This window comes from Rasamsonia emersonii (assembly GCF_000968595.1).
Source record: "Rasamsonia emersonii CBS 393.64 chromosome Unknown ctg1118621760151, whole genome shotgun sequence".
Lineage (NCBI taxonomy): Eukaryota > Fungi > Ascomycota > Eurotiomycetes > Eurotiales > Trichocomaceae > Rasamsonia > Rasamsonia emersonii.
The window spans coordinates 44,851-70,960 of record NW_013563166.1 but is presented as its reverse complement, the minus strand read 5'-3'; the positions used below and the strand labels follow the sequence as shown (position 1 = coordinate 70,960).

The 26,110-nt window shown below is 51.9% G+C and overlaps 7 protein-coding genes across 7 annotated transcripts; 4 read left to right on the top strand and 3 right to left on the bottom strand.

Annotated features, from left to right (window-relative positions):
- Positions 1 to 362: 362 nt before the first annotated feature.
- On the bottom strand, positions 363 to 2,959 carry T310_4679 (uncharacterized protein; the record flags this gene model as incomplete). The annotated part of the gene is made up of 2 exons (XM_013472461.1): positions 363 to 2,712; positions 2,769 to 2,959. The coding sequence occupies 2 exons, from the start codon at positions 2,957 to 2,959 to the stop codon at positions 363 to 365; spliced, it is 2,541 nt and encodes an 846-aa protein (XP_013327915.1).
- A 1,831-nt stretch (positions 2,960 to 4,790) lies between these two features.
- T310_4678 (uncharacterized protein) lies at positions 4,791 to 7,109 on the top strand (the record flags this gene model as incomplete). The annotated part of the gene is made up of 1 exon (XM_013472460.1): positions 4,791 to 7,109. The coding sequence occupies one exon, from the start codon at positions 4,791 to 4,793 to the stop codon at positions 7,107 to 7,109; it is 2,319 nt and encodes a 772-aa protein (XP_013327914.1).
- A 546-nt stretch (positions 7,110 to 7,655) lies between these two features.
- T310_4677 (Enoyl-CoA hydratase) lies at positions 7,656 to 8,706 on the top strand (the record flags this gene model as incomplete). Its single annotated transcript, XM_013472459.1, has 2 exons — positions 7,656 to 8,056; positions 8,136 to 8,706. 2 exons carry the CDS (start codon positions 7,656 to 7,658, stop codon positions 8,704 to 8,706), a joined length of 972 nt encoding a protein of 323 aa, XP_013327913.1.
- Positions 8,707 to 10,756: 2,050 nt separating this feature from the next.
- On the top strand, positions 10,757 to 15,535 carry T310_4676 (Catalytic protein; the record flags this gene model as incomplete). The annotated part of the gene is made up of 5 exons (XM_013472458.1): positions 10,757 to 10,836; positions 10,915 to 11,143; positions 11,217 to 11,847; positions 11,911 to 12,065; positions 12,317 to 15,535. 5 exons carry the CDS (start codon positions 10,757 to 10,759, stop codon positions 15,533 to 15,535), a joined length of 4,314 nt encoding a protein of 1,437 aa, XP_013327912.1.
- A 2,497-nt stretch (positions 15,536 to 18,032) lies between these two features.
- On the bottom strand, positions 18,033 to 19,037 carry T310_4675 (FHA domain protein SNIP1; the record flags this gene model as incomplete). Its single annotated transcript, XM_013472457.1, has 1 exon — positions 18,033 to 19,037. The coding sequence occupies one exon, from the start codon at positions 19,035 to 19,037 to the stop codon at positions 18,033 to 18,035; it is 1,005 nt and encodes a 334-aa protein (XP_013327911.1).
- Positions 19,038 to 20,951: 1,914 nt separating this feature from the next.
- On the top strand, positions 20,952 to 22,494 carry T310_4674 (Lipase/esterase; the record flags this gene model as incomplete). Its single annotated transcript, XM_013472456.1, has 2 exons — positions 20,952 to 21,445; positions 21,501 to 22,494. The coding sequence occupies 2 exons, from the start codon at positions 20,952 to 20,954 to the stop codon at positions 22,492 to 22,494; spliced, it is 1,488 nt and encodes a 495-aa protein (XP_013327910.1).
- Positions 22,495 to 23,223: 729 nt separating this feature from the next.
- On the bottom strand, positions 23,224 to 25,800 carry T310_4673 (uncharacterized protein; the record flags this gene model as incomplete). The annotated part of the gene is made up of 1 exon (XM_013472455.1): positions 23,224 to 25,800. The coding sequence occupies one exon, from the start codon at positions 25,798 to 25,800 to the stop codon at positions 23,224 to 23,226; it is 2,577 nt and encodes an 858-aa protein (XP_013327909.1).
- Between the last annotated feature and the right edge of the window lie 310 nt (positions 25,801 to 26,110).

The following is a 26,110-nucleotide window of genomic DNA, read 5'->3' as shown; positions in this document are numbered from 1 at the left end:
AACTGAATCTTTTCTTTTCCTTGGTGAAGAAGGTTTTTCTTGTCAATCAAGACAACAAAAGAAGAAATAAAGAAAAAAAAAGGAATATTCGATCGAGCTCAAAGTCTAGTACACATACTAATACACATAACCTTCATCAATCACATACTACGCCGTGCCCGGTAACAGTAGTAGTCTAGTCCAGTCCAATCCAGTCCAGTCCAGTCCAATTCTGAAAGTTCAGACTTTAGGTAGGTAGGTAAATAATAAATAAGTTGTAATGTAATTTGTTAAATTATTACCGCCAGCCAGCAAGCGACCGCAACTAATTCGATAACAACTCATCATCGTCATCGTCATCATCATCATCGCTCCTGAGTCATTCACGTCGAAACTGGAGTGCTACTTTGCTTGTTTCCTGGACTAGCGCTCCGGTCTTGGGAGGCGCTTTGCTCGTTGTTTTGCTGAGGCTGCGCCTGCGGCTGTGAAGCAGGAGGGTTGGGTGTTGCTGATTGCTGCTGGTGTTGTTGGCCCTTCAGTGCAGCTTGTTCAGTGGCACTACGGGGATAGTTTGCCGCCGCGGCAGAGTTGGTATACGGTGTCGAGGAAGATGGGGTTTGGGCCGGCGGATAGTTACCGTAGTGTGCAGGCTGTTGCGGCTGTTGCTGGGGCGGATAGTATCGTGGTGGATTATTCGTGCCCGGGTTCATGTAAGGCGTGCGTGGTTGAGGTGTGGCATACCCGGGCTGCTTCTGTGGTGAGGCACTTCGCCCTGCAGCATATTGTGGGCTCTGTTGGTATCCCGGCTGACCAGGTCGTTGCGCATAAGGCTGTGGAGAGCCTTGAGGAGGCGGCGCCCCTTGTTGCCCCGGGTAAGGACTGTAACCATTCGGTCGCTGCATGTACTGACCCCCAGGTTGCGAATACCCCGGAAGGTGACTCGGACGCTGCGATGGAGATGCTTGAGGGCGAGGTGCATGAGTTTGGGGTGCAGTGCCCGGAGTATATGGAGTCGAAGGGGGAGGGTGTCGGCCACCGTAGTAGCCTTGGTAGCCAGCTGCTGGTTGCTGCGGCCTCGCGTGAGGATACATCCGCTGGTTATATGCCGGAGAGCCCTGGTAACCTCGAGCTGGCGTTGCTGCGTGATTAGCTGGAGTAGAAGCCGCGATCCGCTTCTGCATAATCGTATAGTCGTCCTCTTCCATAGTGCCATTGTATACTGGATTCTCAACCAGTATCTTCTGACTGATATTCAAGTCTGCTAATTGCTCTCCGTTTAGTTTAGCCACGGCATATGGTGGGAGGTTGGCGATGATGGCTGCCAAGCTCGACTTGAGCGTCTCGTAAAGAGCGCGTTCAGCTGGGGATGGTGTACTAGCGTCGGGAGAGGTGTCCTTGAGGTCCGGATGCAAAGCGCTTGCATGAGTAGTATCGAAATTGCGTATTTGACGATAAGAGTTCAGCGTTTCCATGAGTTCCGAAACTTCTCGCAGGATTTCATCGACTTCTTTGGATTCTGTCTCTGAGGCCTCAGACTCAGCTGACTCAGCTGCCTTGGGAGAAACCTCTTCCGGGACCTCCTCAGGATTAAATGAGTTGACAGCCTCTTCGAGGGTTGCCTCATCGAGTTCAGGCAGTGGCGGTTCCTGATCTTGCTCGCCAGCACCATAATGTAATGCCAACAATGTTTTGAAGCGCCTTGCCCCGCGCTTGGCCCACCAGACCAAGTTCTTCGCGTCCGCCTGCACAATAGAACTGGAGCTGTCGATCGACGGAGCGAATGACGAATATGCACCCTGGAGCAAAGCCGGGTCATCGTCGTTGGTTGTAGAATAGGTCTCCTGTTGTTGAGACTGGTCCTTGCCACTGTTCTCAAGTTGCTTCTGTTTCCGGCTCCAGTATGAAGGAGACGAGGTGGCCCCGCCATAGTGCAGCCAGCTGACAGAAGGAAGGGATGCGAAACAATAATTATTTTTCTCGCCTAGCACAGCTTTAAGATCCGTCACGGCGTCGAAATGGTCTATCCACATTGCCGACGGATTTCTGGCCCAGGATCTCGTTCGGCGTGGAGGCTCTAGTTGAGGCAGGGTCGGACGAGGCGCAAACACTTCGCCGAAGGTTTTTGTTTGCTTCTCATCCATACTAAGGTTGTATGGAGCAGCCTTGATCGCGGTAATGCCGTTTGGCAACTTGTCTTCAGGAAGTGGCGGCTGAATCTCCACCTGGTGCTGCTTATCTGAGCCTAAAGGTACCTTGATCGGGTGCTGCAAACTCGAGAACAGCTGCTTCGGATTTGAAGGGTTTCCAAAAATCGTCAAGACCCTCTTATCTTCGCGACCGGTACCGGTATTAGGTCGGAGCACAGAAGAATCCGCCCCTTCATCCGATGGCTCCGTTTTGACGGCCGAGGATTTGTAAGAAACCTGAATTAGAAGACTATTCAAGCGCTTTTTCAGCGCCATGATTCGGTTTTTCAAATTCGAAATCGAGTCCTCGGCATCTTTGGCGTCGGGATGCACGGTCTGAGACTGCTGTTTCCCAATCACGGCAGTCGATGCCCTCTCCACATCATCGAGAAACTCCTGCAGCGAGTTGTAGCGACCGGCGGCGACTCGCGCCTCTATACTGGCAGTTTTATCGTTGTCGCCCGAAAGCTTCGCGCGCTTGGAACGGGGCTTCGCGGGAGAGGATGGAACGAGGGAGCATTTGAAAAGGTGGATATCCTCATCGTCGCTGGAGACTTTGTTAACAAATCGCGGGCATGGAAGGAAGGGGATGGTCTGGCTAACCTGGCCAAGATCTGCAGGAGATATCGTAATGTTTGATCGAGCTCCTGCTTGGCTTGTTCCGGGGAGGTAGACGGAACATTGTCTTGCGCAGATTTGTCCTCTGGACTGGACACGCGCTTCCGTTTCCCAGGGGTTGACAGCGCAGAAGAGTCGGCTGCAGGCGGATGGAGATCCCCGTTCGTGACGGGCATGGTGGCCGTTTCCCCTCCCTCGTCACTGGCCATGCTTCGTAAGTTGCGCTATTCCGAAACCCTGCTGGATGCGGCGGACAAGCCCAGTACACGCCTGGACAGAAGACGGCAGCAGCACAATCTCACCTCAATCCACACTGAGGGACAAGTGGAAAATTTTGCAGCCGGTCCAGAGCGCGATATTGCGCGTCAGCGTCCAGTTTGGGGAAATGATACCGTCGCAGAGTCCGCCTAGAATCTAGTTACTCGGGATGCTGATGCGAGACCCAGCGCGCGCTTGGGGAAGACGGGATTCGCAAGACGCTTCTGCACCGTAGCCTCACGGCCTTCAACGCCACAGCCACGGCAGACGCGGAAAAGCGCCTCCAGCTCACCACGCGCGACAGAAAAGACGAGCAAAAAGGAATGGAAAAGAAAACGGGGACTGAGGCGGATCCTGAAGGGAGCGCAGGGTTACTTGGGATGGGCCCTCAGCGAAGGAGGTTCGTTTCGCTCTCGCTCTGCGGCGCGCCAAATCTGGTTAGCGACGCCGCCCGTGACGCCGCGCTTCACGTGACCGAGGCGTCGCCGAGCCGTCTGGACTCCGACTCGCGTTCCAATTAACATTTTAGTCCAGGGCTGAGAACACCGGGCCTTTGTGAACCTGACCATTCCGCCACAATTCATGGATGTCATCGGTCTTCAATAATGTCTCGTACCACTTGGGGGTGCGAGCATGGACGGGGGCCCATCTGCTCCCCAGCAGCGGTCGTCTGCACCAGGTTGGCATACGAACTTCCCAGCCCCGAAAACGTCTTTCCTAATCCGTTCTTCTTTCATCTAGGCATCCTTGTCCTCCCCTAACTCCCTGAAATGTTTGCAGAGCGCCGGTGTCCAGATCTTCCATTTCAGACGGACTCAATCGACTTCGACAGCCCGCAGTACCGGGGTGGAACAAGACCAGCAACATGAGATTCGACGGCATCGGGCAGTGAGAACCGACATTGACTCCAATGCTTGGTGGGATGAGCTGCGATCTCAGTGCTCATTGAGCCAGGCCTTTTCTCCGGCCGCTCATTCTCAAAGAATTCACCGGAACAATGCAGTGGAAGGCCTGGGCGACAATGGACCTCGGCGTCCGTCAAGGAGGGCTGGAGACGGTACCGAATCTCTCAAGAGAACGTCGGCAACCGGCCAACCAGACCCGTATGATGGCCAAAGTCGCGAGGGTCATTCGTCCGAACTGAAGAAGAGCGTGAGCCAGCACGAAAGAATTCGAAAGGATCTACAGCAGACACCGACGGAGCATCTAATCTCTGCGCTTCAACAAACATATCCGATGCTCGATTATCAGCAACCTCGTCGGCGACATACTCATCGAGAGGGGTTATTATCGCAAAAAATTCTTCACAGTACTGCAGTGCGACGTCAAAAACATCGCTCTATGATGGCTGTCAGGAGACCGTCGAGGGTGTCGCTTCAAACTATTTTGGCGGATTATATACAATCACTTGATACACTTCTTTCTCGGAATCGCCTTCCGGGGGATCATGATTCGAATCATGCATCCAAGGTCGACGAAGCTGTCGAACGGGTTTTCAACGACAGGCATCTCCAGCTTTTGTCCGCGCAAGGATATTCTGCAGAGGATATAATGGCATGGGCATGGATCCTTAAGGCTAACCACTCGTTCCAAGCGGCCCTAAGACTTTTTGTCTTGGCCAGACATTATGCTCTGCAAGAACAGAACACAACAAAGCGTATTCCGCCTTTTATTCACCTTCTCCTCTTGCGCCGAAAGCATCTAGATGTCAGGGCTTTCCGGGTATTACTTCTCTATTCTTTACACATTATGAACCATCAACCGCTTCCAACCATAGCTTCAGTCGTGGAATCAATCTCAAAAGGCTCTGAGCCCGAGATCACGTCGCCATCAAAGAGAGAGCAGCCGCGAGTATCTGCCCCCACAGCTATGTCCATGGTCAAGCTTCTACTCTACCACGCCCGTTGTCTGTGGCCCGCGGCACAACTCAGTATTGCACATTCGTTCGCCTCGTTCTTGGTTCATACACTTACTGAAAAGGATGCAACCCCTAAACATATTTTGCGCCTGAATCGGTTGCGCGCTAATTATTTTAATGCATGTCTCTGGTTGCTCTCCATACCATCAAAGCATAGTCCGTTTGTCTCCGCCTCCATTCAACAACGGGCACAATTCGAACTCCTCAAGGCAATGGCTGCTCACCGACCCGTGCTGCCCGTCAATCGGCGAGGCTATCAGGCAGTTGTAGCAGTCCAACTCTCCCACAAGAAGACGGCTGCGGAAAAGCTATCTGCCAGCTATAAGGCGGCGTCTTGGCCTCCCTGGAAAGAAGAAAAACTGGGCATTGACTCGCAGAGAGGAAACGAAGGAATGAGAAGTCGTGCGATGCAAGTCATGTCTCAGATGAAAGAAGCAGGCTATTCCCACACTGTCTGGGAAGAGGTTGCTAGCATCTTGGCTGGCTGGGACACAGACGGGAGCCCGACTATTCAGACGCGAAGCTTGACCAGTTCTCCCGACAAGCTCTCAACATCCGCCAAAAGCAGGCCCAACGACCCTGCTATCTGGGTAGCTCGCATACGCGCCACTAGGACGGTTCGCGAAGCTTGGGCGTGTTTTCTGTCCTATCAAGACCAGGGTCTCCCTCCCTGTATGCGCATCTATCATGCAATGGCACAGAAGCTGGTGTTTAGGAGGCATGCAATAGAAAGGAACTTTGACCGTGTCAGCCTCTCTCTCCCGGGCGATGGACTAGAGGTGTTTCCTGAACCATCCTCGGCCCGCGATGTGATATATGTGCGCAGTGAACCCCCTTCGCTAGATGATCTTCTCAAGCAGATGCTTTCGCAGGGTATTCGACCCTCTGGCCGTTTTCTGGCCTTGTTGCTTGGGTCTTGCACGAGTTTTCGCTCAGGTTTGGACTATTTGTCTTGCAGTACCCTATCCACAAAGCAGGTGAGGGCACTGTGCACGTTGTGGCCCGACCGGTATGACCCAGATGCCATGAATACTATCCGGACCTTGCCGCATTATCTATTCCTAGCGTTCATTCAATTTCTCTGCAAGTTTTCGAAATTTGACTCCCTATATATCGCTGGATATAACCTTCGCATGGCAGATCTTTTCCCAGTTGTCATGCAGGACGCCCATGTCTCTTCGACCAAGACTACACTGTTTTCATACGGTCATGTGCTGGGTGAGAATGATCAGATCCATCATCCACGGGCCCTGGCGCATGCGGTGCAGCTGCTGAGAACGTTGAAGCCGCGATATACGTCTGCCTGGCTTCCGCTGCTCCGCGCTCTCGCTTCCCCTCGAGTAACAGTCCAGGATCGAAAGATGAGACGGGATGTGCAACGGTTCCTTGCCTGGTATGAAGTCGTTGAGGTAATAGGATGGATGAGAAAGATCGACGTCGAGCCCGGAATGGATGGACTTTTGATTCTATGCAATGCATTCTCTCACGCTGTCGCTGCTGGGATTCGAGACCCTAGCGCTGCAGAGGAAGGCTTGCATACGGTGAGGGGAGCTTTGCGACGCAACGGAGTGTTGTCCGTGTCTGTCCCTCGGACATTCGAAGAGATGGTACATGAGGGATTGCGTCTTCTCAAGGCTCACTTTGATCGGCTCGTTCTTCCAGTTCCCCAATTGTCCACAGACGTGGATGGAAATGATGACCGGGATGCTGTTACCGGGTCATCTGTCCCTCCTATGTTCCAAGTTCCAGCCCCTGCTGTGTTGCATGGATTTGTCCGGGCGCTGGGAACAGCTGAAGACTATGATGGGCTGTTGAATCTCCTTCAGTGGATGAGTCGATTCGCCCCGGTCCTAAAAGAAAGGGCCGACGAGTTGACGAACGGAGAGAGAATGATGCGGCGTACTTTGGTCGCCGTCCGGGTATTCCTGGAGGGTTCCTGGGAGAATGAAGTCTTAATGCGCAAGGCCGCGGGTGGACCAGACGCCGAGAGGCAAGAAGTCCCGGTTGATCAGGACTCTAGACCGACTTTCTCTGACCCCTATGTTGAAGAGGCGTACAAGATTATCGAGAGCACGGAGGGTTGGGGTCCTTGGCCCACGGACGAAGAGGTCCGGCAGTATCTGTCATGGCATCCTTTCGCAGAAGAGTAGACTGTGAAGTGTTAACCACAGTCATTGTATAGTATATGTATTATTTAGCATATATACCCGTGTTTAACTAATCAAATTAATTGATACCCATTCATCCATTCTTCTCTCTCTTTTCTTTCTACATTCCGTTTGCGCCTTGGAATGCATTTCGACTCTATCAGCGAGTTGGTCGCTGTAATTAATGTAGGTAGTTAATCAAACTGCGGAACAGCGCGGCTGTCGTCGGCTTTCCTTGTCGCCGGGGCCGACTCCCGAGGCCTTCTCCCCGCAATAGTAATAGCTGTGAACTACTTCTTTCTCCACATCCACTTCATAGCCACCTGCACAGGTCGGCCATTTCAGCATATTCATTTGAAAGCATATCGATCAATTGCTCTCCTTGAATGAACAATCATTTTCTGTGCCAATATTGCAACCTATAGCTCGATCCCGTTGCAAGCAATTGACTGACCAACCTACCGTTCAACCTCAACCTGTCACCTTCCCTTAGATCCTTCTATACTTATCGTTCCGAAAAACTATTTCTGACAATAGCTTGTCATCATAATGCCTCCGCGGATTGCCTTCTGCTCCTCGTCCTTCCGCTCCGGTTCCGTTCCCTCTCTCATCGCATTGGTACCGCGTCCACAACCGTCCACAGTATTGCCCCGATCACTGCTCGTGCGCACGAATGTCACAGTTGGCACCAGCGCGGAAGGCGGCGTAATCAACATCCAACAGATCCCCGCTCCAGGATCTGGTCACGTTAGGGTCCTGCTACTAAACAGACCAGAGGCCCGGAACGCGATCTCGAGAGAACTGCTGGACACCTTAGGGCGACACGTGGACGCGATTGCAGCGGAAAAGGGCAATGGACCGACGAGGGCGCTGGTGCTAGCAAGTAATGTGGACTCAGCGTTTTGTGCGGGTGCAGATCTGAAGGAGAGGAAGGGGATGACAAAAGAAGAGTACGGGATTATCTAGCATCTGGCGTGACTCCCACGTTTATGTCTATGGCGTTTCTGACCACTTGCGCTTTATCTGCAGAACGAACGCGTTTCTGACGAAACTTCGACGGACTTTTTCCAATCTAGAAGCCCTTCCGATACCTACCATCTCCGCGGTCTCGTCGATGGCGCTAGGAGGTGGCCTTGAGCTCGCCTTGTGCACGCATCTGCGTGTCTTTGGATCTACAAGCATCGTAGGCCTGCCCGAGACGAGGCTGGCCATCATCCCCGGCGCTGGCGGGACTTACCGGTTGCCTCGAGTGGTCGGAGTGAACCGTGCCAGAGACTTGATCCTCACAGGGCGAAGGGTCACGGGCGCCGAGTCATACTTTATCGGGCTCTGTGACCGACTCGTCGAGGTGACGCCAGAGGAGGAGGCCCAGGAAGGCGTTGTGAGAGACAAGGTGCTCCGCGAGAGCATTAAGCTTGCCCTGGACATTTGCGAGGGAGGTCCTATCGCCATCAAACAGGCACTGCAGGCAGTGAACCAGTTTGAGAGAGGCGAAGAGGCGGAAAATGAGGCGTATGTGGGCGTGGTGGACACCGAGGATCGCTTTGAGGCTCTGCGGGCCTTTGCGGAGAAGAGGAAACCAGTGTTTCGAGGCAAATGAATAGAAATATTGCCACAGCAGATGTCTGTCTACCTTCAGGGGCCTTGAAGCTGAGCAGTTGGCCTTCTTCTTCAGAGGATTAATTAGGTTTTGCCCCATTACGGGAACCGACTAGGCCATCAGATGACGAAGAGGCTCAAATAGATACAGCCGTGTGTCTTGGCGAACAGTGCGATTCGTTCAGCATATCAAAGGGTGGTCATATGCAGTCAGTTCCTCAACGAGGGATATTGTCTGGTTTCATTGCTACCGACGGTTTGGGACAGGAGCATTGCCATATTCTGCGAATTTGACGGTTCCTCGCAGAATCTCATGGAAATCAAGTCATTACATTTCTTATGCCACATACCAGATAGATAGATAGATTAACAATAGGGCTGTATTGCTAGGCGTCTATATGTAAACAGGTGTATCCATCTGACCGGCCCCCACCGTGTGCTCGCCTGAGGCCTGTTCAGCTGTCCCAAAAAAAAAGAGAGAGAGAAAAAGAAAAAAAAATAAAATAAGGCGGAAATGCGACATTTTTTACGCTTACCGGTTTGAAAATCCAGGGAAGAAGAAGAATTAGAGCAACTTAGTTTTGACTCAGCGTTGACGAGTACGTCATCCGTGCTGGTGGTGTGTACGAAGTAGATTTAATTTTTGGCCACCCACCAGGGCGCAACTGACGGATCCAAGGAAGGAAACTGTGTCATTTTCATATTTTTGTGTATCGTTTAAGGAGAAGGATGCAGATCACTCATATCGGTTTCTATTATTGTTCCCGAGTTTGTTTATTTCCTTTTGAAGCCATCTGGCCACAATTTAGGTAAATCATGCAGGACCCATGGATCGCTGCTAGCAACCCCGGATCCACCGCGCTGCAGGGCTGACTGCCTATTAGACGACTTAAATCCTTGTAACTTGCAAGGTCTCACCCAGGCCACCAAAAAAGCCGCCTGTGACCCCTGATCAAGGGCCTGGAGGCTAGCCACAAGTCCCTGGGCAATACCCAATCGCTCCTGTTGCAGAACGCCTCTGTGCATCGTACTGGTTGCTGTTGCACATGATCCATTATGTCAGTCAGTCAGTCATGTCTCGCATGCAGATCCACTACTGTGTCAATCATCTCGACCAGCCTGACCACGGTGGCCCACAGAGCGCCCCTCTGGCCCCTCTGGTCCCTCTCTGGGGTAACAGTGCGGAACAAGAACATCCGGCCGATTAGTCCTGATCTATTGAGATAGTACGTACTCCGTATGCAGTCTGTGTTCTACACAGTAGAATAGGAAAGGCCCTCCATCAAAGACTAAGTTCTCAAGTATTCCACATAATAATATTATCAATCGGGACTACCTGTTGATTTAATAAATAAAATAAATGTATGTACTCCGCATTCATCAGCGGTACTACTGCCTGGCGGATCTTATTCAAGGTTCGGATGCGCCAGATCTTCCGCCCGCTAATCTCCTAGGCCAGCTCTAACACTTCTAACTTCCAGCTAGCAGATGAACAAGGTGTGCAGCAATGCTCAACTGTTCATTATTGGCGCACGCACTGCCGCAGATGGTCAGCACTCAGGCACAAGCTGATCCCCGCCGAGCCGCCGTTGCGCGGCTGAGCATGATGGCCCTGCCGCATCTGAGGGGCGTGTGGAGGGGGTTGGTCCAGGTGCAGGGGACGACGATTCATTCACCTTCCTCACTGTCCTGATCCTTCTTCTTCAAATTACTCATCCTCTCTCTCTCCCTGCCAAAGCTGGTTCTGTAACTCTGTGCCCGTGGTTTTCCTTGCCCTGCCGGCTCACGGGACCGTGCTGCGTGCCCGGTAGGCAGGCGAGTCACTTTGCCGCAGTCAGCTGCTCCGGAGCTGTATTTCACACGCTCGCCCCTCGTTGCCGCTCCGGAACTCTCAAACGAACTTCTTTCACATCTCTTCTTGTCTCTGCAGTCATCACTACACCGATTGAAACCTCTATGAGGAGCTGGTTCTGACCGTGGGCGCAACCCGGGAACGTTCCACGGACCGTCTGCCGGTGTCCGTATCCGGTTTTTGGATGATTCAGACCATCATGGCCGGTCCGAGTCGCAAGATTAGAGACATCGGGCTGACCGAAATCTACAGCTCGCCAGAGAAGCCGGCCCAAGTCGAGTAAGTCCCCCAGCATAGGACGTCTGCCTGGATCTTCCTTTCCGAACGCCGTGGGAGCTAACATGGTGGAATATATAGCATTGTCTTTGTCCACGGACTCAACGGTCATCCTAAGGACACATGGACCAGCAAGAACGGTGTCTTTTGGCCGGCCGATCTCCTTCCACCTTTCCTGGAGGGTCTCCGGGTGCGCATACTCACATACGGCTATAATGCCGATGTGACTTCCTTTATGAATGGCACATCTAAGGACCGGATTCATCATCATGCAGAGACTCTGGCTGCAGATCTGACTGCTAACCGAAATGTGAGTCACACAAAAAGCCGGCACATGTGTCAGATAAGTTTGGGTCACTTACTAACTTATTCTCATCATCTAGCTGCGAAATGCCCTAGAACGACCTTTGATTTTCGTCTGCCACTCCCTAGGCGGCATCATCGTAAAACGATGCATCGTCTCCTGCCACAATGTGGAGGACGAGAAGCGAAAACATCTCCGGTCGATCTGGGTATCAACTTTCGGTATTCTCTTTATGGGGACCCCGCACGCTGGCTCCGAAGCGGCAAAATGGGGGTTGTTGCTGCAGAAGATCTGCAGCGCTGTGTTCCCGAAGAAATTCATCGATACCTCTCCGCAGCTGATTGAGGCCCTGAAAACTGACAGCGAGACGCTTCAGAATGTCAGCCGGCTATTTAACGATAACATCAGCAGGTTTCATGTTTTCTTCTTCCATGAGACCAAGCCGGTTGACTTGAAAGGCACCCGTGAATTCATAGTTGACGAGAAATCTGCCGCCCCGGACCTAGAAGGGGTAGAGCGCATGGGAATCGAAGGTGACCACAGTACCATGTGTAAGTTCGAGGATGAGAGTGCCCAGGGTTTCGAGGCAGTGGCAGAGGCCATTGTGCGATATTCGCGGGAGGCGCCAGCCCTCATCGCCGGCAGGTGGAAAGAAGAGAAGAAGCGCCGTGAACTCCAGAGTCGGCAGAAGGCTCAGGAAATTGTTGGCTGTAAGTTATCTAGTCCCGTGAATTCCCCTCTCTTCGGGCCTGCTGCAGTGCTAACTGGCACAGCGACGATTGATGATGCATCGACAATAGAAGACACCGAACCGGAGGATAATGTGGACAGGCTGGGTAGGGCACAGCATCTCCTTACTGAGTCTGAAAGTTCAATCACTTTGAGTGCATACGAAGTCGAGGAAGCCGATTCGGAAAACAAAATTCCTGTAGCCCAAAAATGATGTTTCTTTTTTCTTTTACTTTTCTTTTCTTCTTTTTTATCTCCACTCTTTTCCCGTCTTGTTGCTTGTCTGGTGATGATCGACACCATTCTGTTGATATTGATCGTCTGTTCATTTCGAGGCAATTAATCTACGTTCGCAGTCAGGATGCATACTGACTTTTTCTCTTCGACGTAGGCACTTCAGTGGTGTCCCTTCCAGCACCCCCCAAATCTTCACAAGACTCCCTGCCACAGCGAATGGTCCAAACTGTAGCATCTCTGCCCGTTCAGCCAGTGCCCTTGTTCGTCGTCCCACCTGGCTTCCATCCCAACGCGAATTTCTTTGGTATGGAGAAGGAGCTCGAAGAGCTACATGCGCGGCTTTTCAGAGAGAAGCGGGCAGAGCGTCTCGTGGCGGTACTGATCTGTGGAGGACCCGGCTCTGGGAAGACGCACCTTGCCCGGCAATACGTACACAAACACCGCAAGGACTATCCCGGAGGGATCTTTTGGGTAGATGCGAAATCTCGCGAGTCATGCGAGAAGTGTTTTTGGGATATAGCCCAAGCAGCCGCCCTCACTGACGAAGGGTATTTCAAGAAACTTCTCAGCTCGATGAGTTCGCTGACGTACATTGACGATGTCCGAAATTGGTTCCAGTCAAGGGAGCACTGGCTTTTGGTCTTTGATGGACTCAGTTTCAAGGATGACGATGACATCAACAGCTTCATAAAGTTCTTGCCCTTTAGCAAGAATAGCGGCATCATATACACCTCGGTGGATCGGACTCTGAGCAAAAAGACCCGCCTCTTCGAGCCTTACTGTATTACCGTGCGACCGCTCAAAGTCGATGACGCCCGTCGCCTCCTCTTCAAAAGCTTGGGCATCAAAAAGGCCACACAGGATCAGCTGGACAAGGCGACTAGGCTCGTTAAGCATTATCACGGTCTGCCACTGGCGATACACGCTATTGGTCACCGCCTCAAGGAGACAGGAAAACCGATTGAGAAATATCATTTCAAATCGCACTTCACGGACCAGAAGCTGGCAGATCCCTTCCTGGGAATCATGTATGATCTGTATGTGCGAAAGCAATTCGAGGCTATGAATCTGGTTAACCTGTTGGCCTTCTTTGGCCACAATGTGCCTGTTGGTATGATCAGTTTGGGAATAAGTGCCTTGGAGGAGTTCAACGTTCAGATTCTGTCCAGCAGCCGCCCAGGCGAACGGAAGGATATTGACACAACCCTGGGCGTGCTCATCCGATACGGGTTGATCGAGAGGGTGTCCGATCCATATCCAAGGGACCAGAAGTCGGACGACGAGAGCGCTCCAACTCCGGAGCTGTCTGATTCGTTCGATACCGAAAACAGCCAGGAGGCAATCGCTTCCGTGTATCAGAGCACCGTTGACGTGATCAAAATCCACAGTGTGTTTCAGGGCTTCTGTCGCGATGAGCTCAAGGCGAAGGACGAAGAAATTAAGAGGGAACAAGAGGCTGAGTCTTATAGCAACGACGGCCGCGCCGATACCGGTAAACAGGAGTCAGGACACTACGATTCATGGCTAGCTGTTGCGACAAAGCTCTTTTGCAAATCGTATGAGAATGCAAAGACTAAAATGGATCGCTTACCGGGCTCGGGGTTCGTCAAAGACTATCGTGAATATGAGACGCATGCCCAACGGCTCGTCGACCTATACCCGAAGAGACTTCATACCCGTCCACCGCTTCTTCGAGAAGCGCGGGAATCCCTTAATCAAGTGATTAAGAGTATCAAAAAAGAGATTGACAAGCTGTCACCCAATGCATCAGAGGAATCACTTCGACACGAGAAGTCCATCTTTGATCGTTCGAGCAGTTCCTCGTCCGATCCGTCATCATCTTTCGAGGAAGGAGGGTCGCACAGTTCAACGTGGAGTCCGGATGAGGGCGAGTCCTCAGAGGTAGAATCGCCGAAGGAGATCGGCTCTCCGACGCATCGGCACCGTGTCCGTCTTCAGTTGTTCCCCCCGCGCATTTACCGAGAGCGAGACGATGAGAGGGACGACGGATACATAACCGATGGGGAAAGTAGCAAGGCTGCCAGTCGTCGACTGTCACTGTCTTCAACCCAGAGTACAGAGAGACCCAGGTCGTCTAGGCAAAGCGGCGGCCACACGAGCGACGATTCGGGCTGGCAGCTTGTCATCAGGACAAGGAAATCAAAAGACTCCCCCTCTGGGGAGAAACAGAACAAGCGTAGAACGATTCGCAACCTGGGCGAGTTCCGACCGGCTCCTGCGCTGGTGAAGTTGTCGTCTGTTCAGGGTAAGGGCACCTCGAGCCGTGCTTCTTCTGACGGATCTGCCAAAAGCTCGACGACGCAGGGCCCGGATGCGATATCACTGTTGACGGCAGTCCATAATTCGCAACCACCTTTGTCCTCTAAGTCTTCCGAGCGCCAGAAGGAGAATCAGCGGACATGGGCCAGTGTGGCAGCGGTTCCACCTGCGACTGGAGCCACTTCATCAAAGAAAGGGTCGGTTTCTGGAGGCTCGGTGAACAGACTGGGGATTTCAACGAAGAGCTCACGGGAGTCGCTGAGTAGTCGTTCCAGTAATATCCAGCCGTCGCCGCTATCCACTGAGTTCAAGCCGAACCAGCTCACTCGCAGCGAGCCAGGTCTGGTTCCAGGACACCCTGCTAGGGCAAGGGACGTCAGTTCAGCGCCAGGGTCGTGGCACCATTCACGGCGTCCTTCATCCCTCGTCCTACCGGATCCTGGTCGGGGTCGGAGACTATCAGCTAACGCGCCCCTTGCTGAACTGGGCATCGATGATCTCACCTTCCAAGGAAAAATTATGGTGACATCTGAGCGTCGAATGAGGTCGCCAGCTCGGACGACGCGTACGACGCCGAGCTCGGTTGCGCATCCGTCTGCGTTCATGCCTGGAGCCTCACCACCAGCGTTGCCAGCGGGGTACATGTCTGAGCCACTTTCAGCGCCCATGTCTCGAGATCCGTCGTGGCAGTCGCGCGACTCGTGGCAGACGGAGCCAATATTTTCACCGACTATGCTGCAGCGTCCGGGGACTGGGTACGGGTATCAGCATGCTGCCACCCCGCACGCGGCTCATTTCGATCCTTCTTCTGCGACGACTGGGTGGACCAGATTCGACTATGGCGGCGAGCCCGAGCTGATGCGTTTTGGAGAGCATGAGGTCGACATTAGGGGCGCGCGTCAACGGGTGCTGGACTGGGAAAGGCATCAAGCGCCACCATTGTCGTCGAGACCTATCCTTCCTCACATGGAATACGCAACAGGACCTGACGTGGGCTCCATGATGATGGGACCGAGCCAGGGACAAGCGTATTTCGCACCGCAGGAGAATTACAATGGTCGTCTGCGGAGAGGGATATCTCCTTCGCGCCCTGACTACCGAGGACTTGGTCTGCAGTTTGCTCCTGAGCGTGAGCGTGAGCGTGAGCGTTAGGCGGTTCGACCAGAAACAAAAAAAAGCCGGAATGAATAAAGGGAAACAACGAAGTTGTGTACCGGAATTTCCCATTCAAACACAAGCATTTCTACTTGGAATCACTTTCAAACCACATAGCACAGCATTGTACAGCATTGCATAGCATCACAGGAATTGTTCGATCAGAGAGAGACTGGCGACTTGATCATACGATAGATACAACGGAGTTAAAGCGAAGATGAGGTTTTTGATCGATACATACGGAGTACATATCCAGGTTATCTGTTCATCGGTTCATCGGTTTGCGGTTTGCGGTTCGTTGGCGTTTTTCCTTTTTTTTTAAACTCTTTATTTGCTCTCAAAAACCAGGCGTGGGAAAAAGAAAAGGAAAGGAACCCGGAAAATTCGATACGATACGATATGATACCCCTTCTTCTCTTTTTGCTTGTGCTGGTGCTTGTTTTGCTTTCTTTTTTGCTTTTTGCACGGAAAACGGAAAAACGGAAATCATTGCCAGCATGGGTATTACTATTGACTGTATTTTTTGGGGGGAGGGGCAATGGCGATAAATGAGCGAACAGGCGTTCTTGAGAAGTGGATCGATCGATTGATTTCAAACCGGCTGGTTCATTGACATTCATATCGATATTGGTAATGCATTGCATGCATTACACAGCTGAGCACATTAAATTGGCCTGGCGTTCTTGAGTCTTGACCATATGTCTTGTCTCTTTTACTTCTTGCCTCTTGTATTTATTTTTTTATTTTTTTTATTTTTTTATTTTTTTATTTTTTTTTTTGATTTTGGCACGATGCTCTCAGAGTGGATTTCGACTGGTTCTTTTTTTTTCTCTTTCTTTCTTTGATAATATGTGATGAGTGTGGAATTTCTTGATTTCTTGTCTTTTCTTTTCTTTCACCATGCTGCAATCTGCATACTATTAATCATAATGATTAATAATACCTCTCTCTCTACGTGGATGTATTAATAGTACAGAAGGCAGAAGAATGCGAATTGGTGATAATAACACAGGCGTTCATAAATTAAATGTTCAGCGGGTAATTACTGCGTAGTTAAAATTAGAATTAAAAAAATAATATAATAGTGAGGAGGTATAGAGATATATATTATAGGTTGCTTTTCCGCTTGCATTCGACGTCATCACAAATGAATGATCCCCTCTCTCTAGTTACTCCACTCCGTATTATTACTATTATAGGAAATTTGTCACAACAACCTCCTTACACTGCTGCAGCCCTTCTCAGTATAGTACAGTACAGTAGAGTACCTTATTAGGTAGGCAAGTAGGTGGGCAGGACTGGCTGAGTAACACGGAGTAGTCATATTAAATAATAATATAATAGTATCTATCAATGACAGAGCAACGGCGTAATTCTGACACACAGTGCATAATATCAGTGCATCCGAGTTCTTACTGGATTAAAAGTCCCCTACCTACCTAATCTAATGTACATACCAGAGGTAAAATAAATGTCCGGCGTGGCTGTCGTGGCCAAGTCACGGGGTTGGCATCCTGCTATGACGTCGATTCCATCCATGATTGCATGGACTACCTATGTATGAGGAGTGGCACAGTACGAATTAATTAATATTATATCATAGTTGCGGGCAATTAAGGCGTTTTCTTTTCCCCCCTGATAAAACGGATACTTTATTTTTTTTTCTGAATACAGTAAATGCTGTAGATATTTTTGTTTATATTCATTATTTATTGTTTATTTGGTCATTCTTGGGTATGAATGTTCGAGATTTGCGGCTTTCTTCTTGACTGCAGCTAACCAAACTGCAGACCAGCTAGGCTATCTCGTACCGACATTATACAGAACAAATATTATCTATCAAGTCCTGATTGATCGATATCGTCATGTCCTTCACGCGCGTCACTCGCATCGCTCCGTCCTGCTACTCCCGGTGTTTCTCAACCACCGTCCGAACCCAGAAAGGTCCCATCCAAGCCACCAAGGATACAGCGAAGATGGCAGACCGAACAGTGGCGAATGCAGCGATCAAGGGGATCGAAACTGGCGGTATGACCCCTAAAAGCTAAGCGAACATAGCACTAGGAGTTGTTGTTCGTTTGCAGCCTCGCTAATTGGTTTTTGATTTTGCCTGCCTGCAGAAAAAGCCACGCAAAAGGTCAAAGAGACGGTAGGCTATAAGACAAAGGCGTATAAGGAGGAGGAAGCAAAAGCCAAAGGGATCACGGCAGACCCTAAGGAGAAGGCCGGGCAAGGTCCAGTGTAAATCTTAGAAAGGCGGATCGTCATGAGCCGGATGGCAAACGCGTATTTGATGTTGATTTCCCTCTGTTGTTGAGGACGATGATGAGCATATCAGATCGGGATCTGTTCGTGGTGAATTGTGTTTTGAACCTCAATGTACAGTACTGCATGTTGTATCGGCTGCAAAGGCCTGCCCTTTCTTGCGGATAGATAATGTCCATAGCTTGTCCGGCCGAAGTCAAGAAAGGCATCTCCTCAATTAAATAATTCCCTAATCAGTCGACAGCATAAGCACGTATTCCCTCGTGCTCAGTCCAAACTTCAGCACGTCCCTGTCCCGCAACTCGACATATCGCCCCGTCGGTATGAGCTCCCCGTTCACCATCGATCCGTTGGCGCTTTCCAAATCGATTAGATACGGTCGAACACGCCCCTGTCGGTCGCCAAACTCGTTGCGTTTCTCCACGTAGCGAAACTGTATCGCCGCGTGCTGCTTGGAACAGCTCGGGTGCTCGACCGGGAAATCCACCACCAGTTTCTCCCGCCCGATCAGCCAGCAGCTGCGCTCGCTCAGCTGAACCACTTCCAGCAGGTCATTCCCCTTGAAAACATACAGACGCCAGTCGTCCTTCGGAGGGGGCTTTCGGGCCTCGGGAGGCTCATGGTACTTCAACACGACGGTGCTGCCATTGACGGTGACGGCATTGCTTTCTGCCGCGAGACGACCGGTGTTGGCAAAGTTGGGCTTCTCTTTTTGGGGAGGGGGAGAGGATTTCTTGGAAACTTCCTTCGAGGTGAACGCCTCCTTTTGCGATGGCAGAGGGTCCCGCGATCGCACGGGCGCACGGGGAGAGCGACTGCGCGAGCGTCGGTCAACCGATCTTCGACGTCGTCGCGACGTGGGGGAACGGGATCTCGATGTGCTGCGCCGTCGTTCTCTGTCTCTATCACTGTAGTAGTCATCGCGTTCGCGGTGCCGTCTGCGATGAGAATCGTAGTCTTCGTCCGGACTTCTGTGCCTCCTGCTGCTTCCATCCACGCTTTCCGAACGTTGCCTCTCCCGGCGACGGTGATAATCTCGCCGATCTCTGTCACTGTCCACGGGGCTGCGAGAAGAGCGTCTTCTGCGCCTCTCGTCTTTGGAGCTCAAACGGTCATATTTGCTGGAGTAGTACTCGTCATCTCGGTCCCTTCTTCGTCGTTCTCGATCGATATCTGAAGACGGAGAACGGGTCGATCTTCTTCGATCCCGATAGTCCGAGTCTGACCGTGGCATGGTCGATAGATTCGATCAGCAGTCATTCGCTGTTAATTGTTGCGTTACGAGAAGTTGTCAAGCGACACGCCGCAACGCACGTGACGGCGGGCTAAGTCCGGATCTCCGACCAGGACTCCGCTTCAACGACCCCCCGCAACACTGTCTTCACACTGTTTTCTTCTCCAGTCTTGCTTTAGGAGACCACGGGCAGTGTTCCATGCACTGCCTTGCACAGTCATGAGGCAATGCTCAGAAAACAGACTGTCCTCTGCTGCTGCGGCGGACTGCCGTTGCTGAATCCCTCTCCGAGGCCACGCGCCCAAGGCCCCTCGTCTTCAGCACGCAGAGGCCGTCGATTGTCTGCTCAGCATCTACCATGCAGGCTCTACGCATCGGCCGCGGCTTCAGATCATTCGGAGACTGAGCTTTCCTGGCCGACTACCGCCTCTTTCACCCCTTATGACATCTTCGGACTAGAGCGGAATGCTCCGTATTCCAAGCAACGCTTCTACGAGCTTGTCAAATTGTACCACCCAGATCGGCCATGCAATGGTCACCCATTGTGCAAGGACCTCCCAAAGGAAGTGAGGCTGCGACGATACCGGCTCATCGTGGCCGCTCATGAGATTCTGTCTGATCCGGTGAAACGAGCAGCGTATGATAGAGACGGCACGGGATGGCTCAGTCATCCGGACCAGCCGGAGATAAGGAGACATCCCATGCGATATACTACTCCGCATGGGAACAGGAAGCCGGAGGATCCCATCTACGCAAATGGCACGTGGGAAGATTGGGAGAGATGGTATAACCGCCATCAACCGAAGCAGGTGCAGGTGGTCTCGCATCGCACCTTCGTCACGTTTATCCTCTTGCTTGCGCTGTTTGGGGGCGTGGCCCAGGCGTCGTGGATAACCCAGTCCAAGACGACCTTCGAGCAGCGGATCCAGGAGATGAACGCTCAATCTGCTCGACTGCTTGCGGGACGCCGCCAGCAGACGGATCAGTTGAAGTCGACTGAGGCTCGTGTGCAGGACTTCCTGATGCGAAGAGACCCATCGGGGTATGGGCTGAAGGAGGAAGAGGAGAGCGTCTATAAGGAGGTTCTTGATCCTCGCCGTGGTCATTTTCTGAACTTTCATCACCGGGCAGGACCGAAAGGCGATCGGGTTCAGGCCGGCGAGTCTACTGATACCAATCGATGATTATGAGAACACTTACAGTTATGAGGATTTGACGACAGGATTGACTTTCTTCTTGTATATACTGCCCTTGATTTCTTACGGCGAACGGCGTCTGGGAGGTCTATCAATGGTTGGTAGAGTCTGCCTTTCATGTATGTACTGTACTGTACATTACAGTGAGCATGACAATGTACAGCTTAGATATAGAAATTTACTTCTCTACACCGCATCATTTGCTGTAGCAGCATATCTAGTACTCTTAAAAATATGGAAGTGAAATAAATAACAATACGACCGGAGATAAATAATATCAAATATCAAGAGTTCTGCCAACTGATTGATAAACTCCGATAAGACTTCTTGCACGTGATGCGGACAAGAACAATCCGCAATAGCCTGTAAATTAACCAGTCCATCTCGCAATCCAATTTCTCTCGTCATTTTTCGTATTGCTCTCCACGTTGATCTTCGTGAAATCCGATTTGCTGAGAGTGGGGAATAATATTAAATTAAATCCAGACTAGAGTCTGGAGCGGGGTCCTCCATTGATACGCCAGTCCTAGGGAGTGTTAATGACTTGGGCCGAGGCATCTCGACCTCGCCTAGAGTGGTTTGCTAACCATGGATAAAACTATATCTCTATACAACACTCCATTTTCTCTGTCATTTCCGTTTCCTCCCACATCTCTGGATGACATTGACATAAGTCCCTTTCTTTGATTTCTTATTTCTGCTCTTCTTCGGCGCCGTCATGGCTGCCCGCAACAAATCCGTCGCCATGCTCAAGGCGCTGCTGGTCAGGATTCCGTTGATTCTCAAGACTCTCGTCTTGCATGGACTCTACCTGTCTCCAGTCTCTGGCAAACAGGATCTGCGCACGGAACTGACCGTCGCCATTATCCGCTCCTTTCTCGACATCTCCATGCCTGTCGGCAAACAGCAGCGGGTGTTGACCCGCGACCCGGGGATCAAGGGACCCATGTGGGTGTCCAAGGTCACCCTGCCGGCACCTGAAGACGATGTCAAGGATGCAGTGATCAAGGCGATCGACGAGTTGAAGACCTCCGGTGCGGAGACGTTTGAAGTACCCCCCGTGCGTCCCGTCGAAGCAGAATGGACGGGGTATCGCAGCGGTGTCGACAAGAAGGCCCCGCAGCCCAACTTGTCAGAGGAAGAAAAATACAGGGAGCTCCGGAAGGAGTCGAAGTCGGACATGGTCATCCTGTATATCCATGGAGGTGCACTGTAGTATGTCAATCTATCTGCAGGAAAACAAAGGGATCATAACTAACTCGCCCAGCCTGATGGATCCCGCTACACACCGTATCCCCGTTGCGCGTCTGTCAAAATTGACCGGGGCTCCTGTCTTGTCCGTGCGATATCGCCTGGCACCTCAGAACCCATTCCCGGCTGCGCTGGTGGACGTTCTGGTGGCATATCTGTCTCTCATCTCACCACCACCGGGATCTCTGCACGACGCGGTTCCTGCCGGCAAGATCGTCCTTGCGGGTGACTCTGCTGGCGGCAATCTGAGTCTGGCACTCCTACAGACACTCCTCACGCTGCGTCGGATAGCCCCCAGCATTCGATTCCACGGCAAGGATATCCCTATTGAGCTGCCAGCGGGCCTGGCCCTCAGTTCGCCCTGGTGCGACTTGACCAGGTCCATGCCCTCGGTGCGCGACAATGCCAAATTCGATTACATCATTCCTCCACACGAGCCGCCAGAGACTCTCTATGCGCCTCCTCCGCATCAACCGGACGATGTCTGGCCGCGGTCGCCTCCACGCGTGGACATGTACTCGGACGCCAACATGGTGGCGCATCCATTAGTATCTCCTCTTGCTGCTCGAAAGGAGCTCTGGAAGGGTGCACCTCCATTGTATATCGGAATGGGTGAGGAGGGTCTGACTGACGAGGGTCTGCTCCTTGCCCGCAAGGTGCACCAAGCCGGCAGTTCCGTAATTGTGGACCAGTTCGAGGGCATGCCGCATTGTTTCGGACTCATCATGCTCGGAACGCAAGCGGGCAGGCGATTCTACCAAAACTGGGCGGATTTCTGCCGAGACGCCGTGGCCGGCCGGGTGAAAGAAGAAGAAGAAAAAGGGAAGGCCGGAGTGGGATACCTGACTGTCCACCGGTACGGGCTGCGGTCGACGAAGCAGATTCCTCTGGACGACGTGCACCCATTTGATGACGAGGACGTCGAGAGGCGGATTCACGACAGCATGAGGCGACGCGTCGAGGGCGAGACGGCGCTTGTGAATGAATGGCGAGTGAAAGCGAAGCTGTGACATATCACCACCATAAAGTCTGTATGTACGGTACACATCTATCGATACCCCGGCTTGTCGTATGCATGAATACTGTAACTGTAATCCTTGTATATCTATCTATATCCACATATATAGAGTTCTAGTCCTGTATTACTATATCATCTATCAGACATATCAACAAGTTTACCTCTCGATAAAGAAAAAAGTTTTGTTTAATCGATAATTTCACTTCACGTCATTAGGGTCGCTCATTGTAGATTAGACCTAGGTAAGTAGGTAGACGAAAAGAAGAGAAAATGCAAATGAAATAAAATAAAATAAACAATAGAAGAACCAACCAATCCAGCTAACTGACTGACTAACTGACTGCATCCATGCCCATACCATCCATTCAGTCATTTCATTGCATGCATTCACCTCTACCTGTTAACCCTATTAACCCATAGAAAGAAAAGTACAAGAAAGATAGGGGCAAAAAAAAAAAGAAAAAGAAAAAGAAAAAGAAAAAGAAGACTCCCTTTTCGCCGTCCTATTATACCAACCCTTTCTCTGAGATAAGACATCCATGCCCTCGAAAAGAAAAACCCCATGGGGAGATATCATCTCATTAATGGACAAAAAAAAGTGTTTTCAGCCTCTGTCGCCGGGAAATGCAATAAAAAATTAAAAGAAAAAAAAAGGTCAAAGCTTGCTAGGTAGTTTTCATTAATTCATTTTTTTTAAAAAAAAAGGGAACTAGGGCTAGGGTTACAATATTTCGTCATTATCCATGGTAAGGCCATCATCCCCGTCCCCGTACCATCTTTCACCTTTACCGCCACTATTACTACCGCTTCTGTCTGGGACCATATTTTGGAGGATGGTCGGTGTGGAAGGAGAAGTAGCAGCAGCAGCAGTAGTTGTCACTATCTTAGGGGGGAGGATTCCGCCGCCATAATGATAATAACTATTACTGCCGATCGGCGTGTCGGCCAGCGCTGGAATCTCGTCGACGTACCCATCCCATAACCCTAGTAGTTGCGCCAGCAGGCGAAAGAGCGCGACGACGATCGTCCACAATGGCGAGAGGATGACCGACAGGTGCGACCAGCGCCAGAGCATGGTCGGGATCGTGAAGGGGAATCGCGGCGCGTCCGGCCTCAGGCAGTAGCCGTCACACACCTCGGCGACGGTGGGATGGCAGTAGTAGTCGCACATCGTGCTCTCGGATATGTACCAGATGATAACGGAAAGGAGACCCCAGCCTTGGTAGGTGAGGTGGATGCGTTGCGAGACGGGATCTCGGCGCCATAGTCGTGGCAGAGGAATAGAAACGTAGACGCGTCCGTCGTCGTGGGCGCCGCACGTCTCGCAGTGTCCTTCTCGCTGTTTTGAGTCGGCATTGCCCCCGGGCGAGATGTGCTGCTCGAGCCCGTCAAGCCCCGTTCTGGCATCGTGGATACTGTGGATGAGGGATTGCAGCTTCGAGTTCATTCGGTCGAGCGATTCAGTGTCCTTTTCTGCCGGCTGCCTCTGCGTCTCCGTCTCCGTCTGATGCTGTGCGAGCTCAGAATCCGTTGCATCTATCCCAGCGACGGCATCATCACTCTCTCTCTTGGATTCGGCAACAGCATTCTCACTTTCACTTCCGGGTGAAGCGTGCTTGTCTTCGCCGTCCAAGATCTCTTGGAGGGAATTGATGGTGTCATCCCCCAGTACGAGCGGGTTCCCGTTCACTTTGGCGTCCTCAATAACCATCTCCAAGGCGCTCTTGGGCAGCTTGGGCTTGACCAGTTCTGGCTTCGGTTTCTCTGTCTTTACTTCCGGCTTGGTCTCTGGCTTAGGCTGTGGCTTGGGCTCCGTTTCAGGTTTTTTATCCGGTAATTGCAATGAAGGAACCAGAGAGCTATTGTTATTGCTCTCGGGAGGCGTAGTATCAGTAGAAATTGTTGCGGAGACGGCGTTCGATTTAGGACCAGGCTTGCTCGGAGAGTCAATCTCCCTCGATAAGTCTTCTGTCGACTCGGCTGCTCGTTCCGTCATAGGAGTATCCACCCACGCTCCGATGACGACGGGTGTCTTGTCGGGGAGTGTATTTTTCTCTGGAGGCTTTGGTTGCTCCGGTGTGCTGCTTTGACTGGGACTTTCGGCTCGAGCCAGTTTGCGAAGGAGTTCGCGCGAATCACTCCGGGGCTTGGGTGGTTTGTCCTTAGGCGAAGCCTTGTAGACCACGATCGGCGTGTTGGGGATTGCTTCACCTTCCGTAGAAGGCTGGCTCTCCTGCAGCTCACTTTTTATCGGATCATTTCTGGGACTCGCCGTCCTAGTGGTACTCTCTGCGTCCTTCTCACGGTCTTTCAGATTCTGTCGCACGGGTGGACTGTTGGAAACCTGGAGTGAGCGGGCAGTAAAGTCGATATCAGCATCCACCTCTCGCTCTACGGAGCGCTTGGATTCCCGTTCTCGTGGAGTGTTCCCATTCTTTCGCGTGATGCTATCCAACCACGCTCGATGGCTTCTTGACCGGCTAGCCCAGCTCTTGGGAACGTTGAGCCCAGGCTTTGGACCATCATCAGAATCCTCCACCTCCTCTTCTTGTTCCTGTTCACGTTCCCGGTAGCGCCGTTGCAGATTCTCCGCAGACAGGGCGGCTTTGGAACCGACTTTGGCCTTGCTGAAGACCGGAGACTCTCTGGACACGACGCGTTTCAGGCGCTCCTCGTCTCGCACGTGGTTCGCCAGTTTCTTGCGCATCGAGTCATCCGTGACGTCGTCCAGGAAACTCAGACCGGGACCAAAGTTGTCTTCGTCTTCCTCCTGACCCTGGTCTATCACTGGCGACAGACGTCGTAGCCCTCCTCCTCTTTCTCGCCGTCGTGAGGGATCCGATGGCAGGTCCATCTCATCCTGCGAAACCAAATCCGCCAAATCATCTGCATCGTTGATCCGCCGGTACGTCTCCAGCAGCTCTCCCGGGGGAGGACTGGTGACCTCCGCCAAGGGCGACGGCACAGAAAGATTGCGTTGTCGCCTGCTCCGGGGACTTGGAGTTCGCCCCGCTGGAGGAACAGGCGGGGTGTTTTGGTCGTCTCCGTCCGCCATCGTCATGGGGCGCGACGTCGCTTCGAACGCGCCTTTCAATGTCCTGGTCTGGCCAAAAGCCCTCCGGGGCCGCGCGCCATTCTTCGACGTCGGGCTGGGTATACGTGAGGTATCGATCTCGTCAAGGCCGCGGTTCCGGCGCGCTCGATGAAAGGGAGAAGGCGAAGGGGAGGCGTTGTGTTGCAGTTCGTCGTCGCGGCGACGAGAAAAGGCACGGTTGGTCGTGCTGTCGGGAGGGGACATTGCTAGAGGAGAACACCCATAAGAAACATGATGAACAAAGCGAATTCACGGGAGGGGACAGCCTGTGCCTCTGTTCCAGGGAATGGAGGGGAGACCAAACAAAGTCGCGTCAAGCGATCATTCTGCGATAATGATTAGTCTGCCAAACATCGGAGTTAACTTAGTTCTGGAGCGGGCGGAGCGCCCGCCGATTGGCGATCCTCCCAACTGGCACGTGGAGATCATCACCAACTACTGAGACGCTTCTTCTTCACAAATTAACCCAGAGGAGGAAGACAGCCTTGCAAAAAGCACAGACTGGCTGAAACAC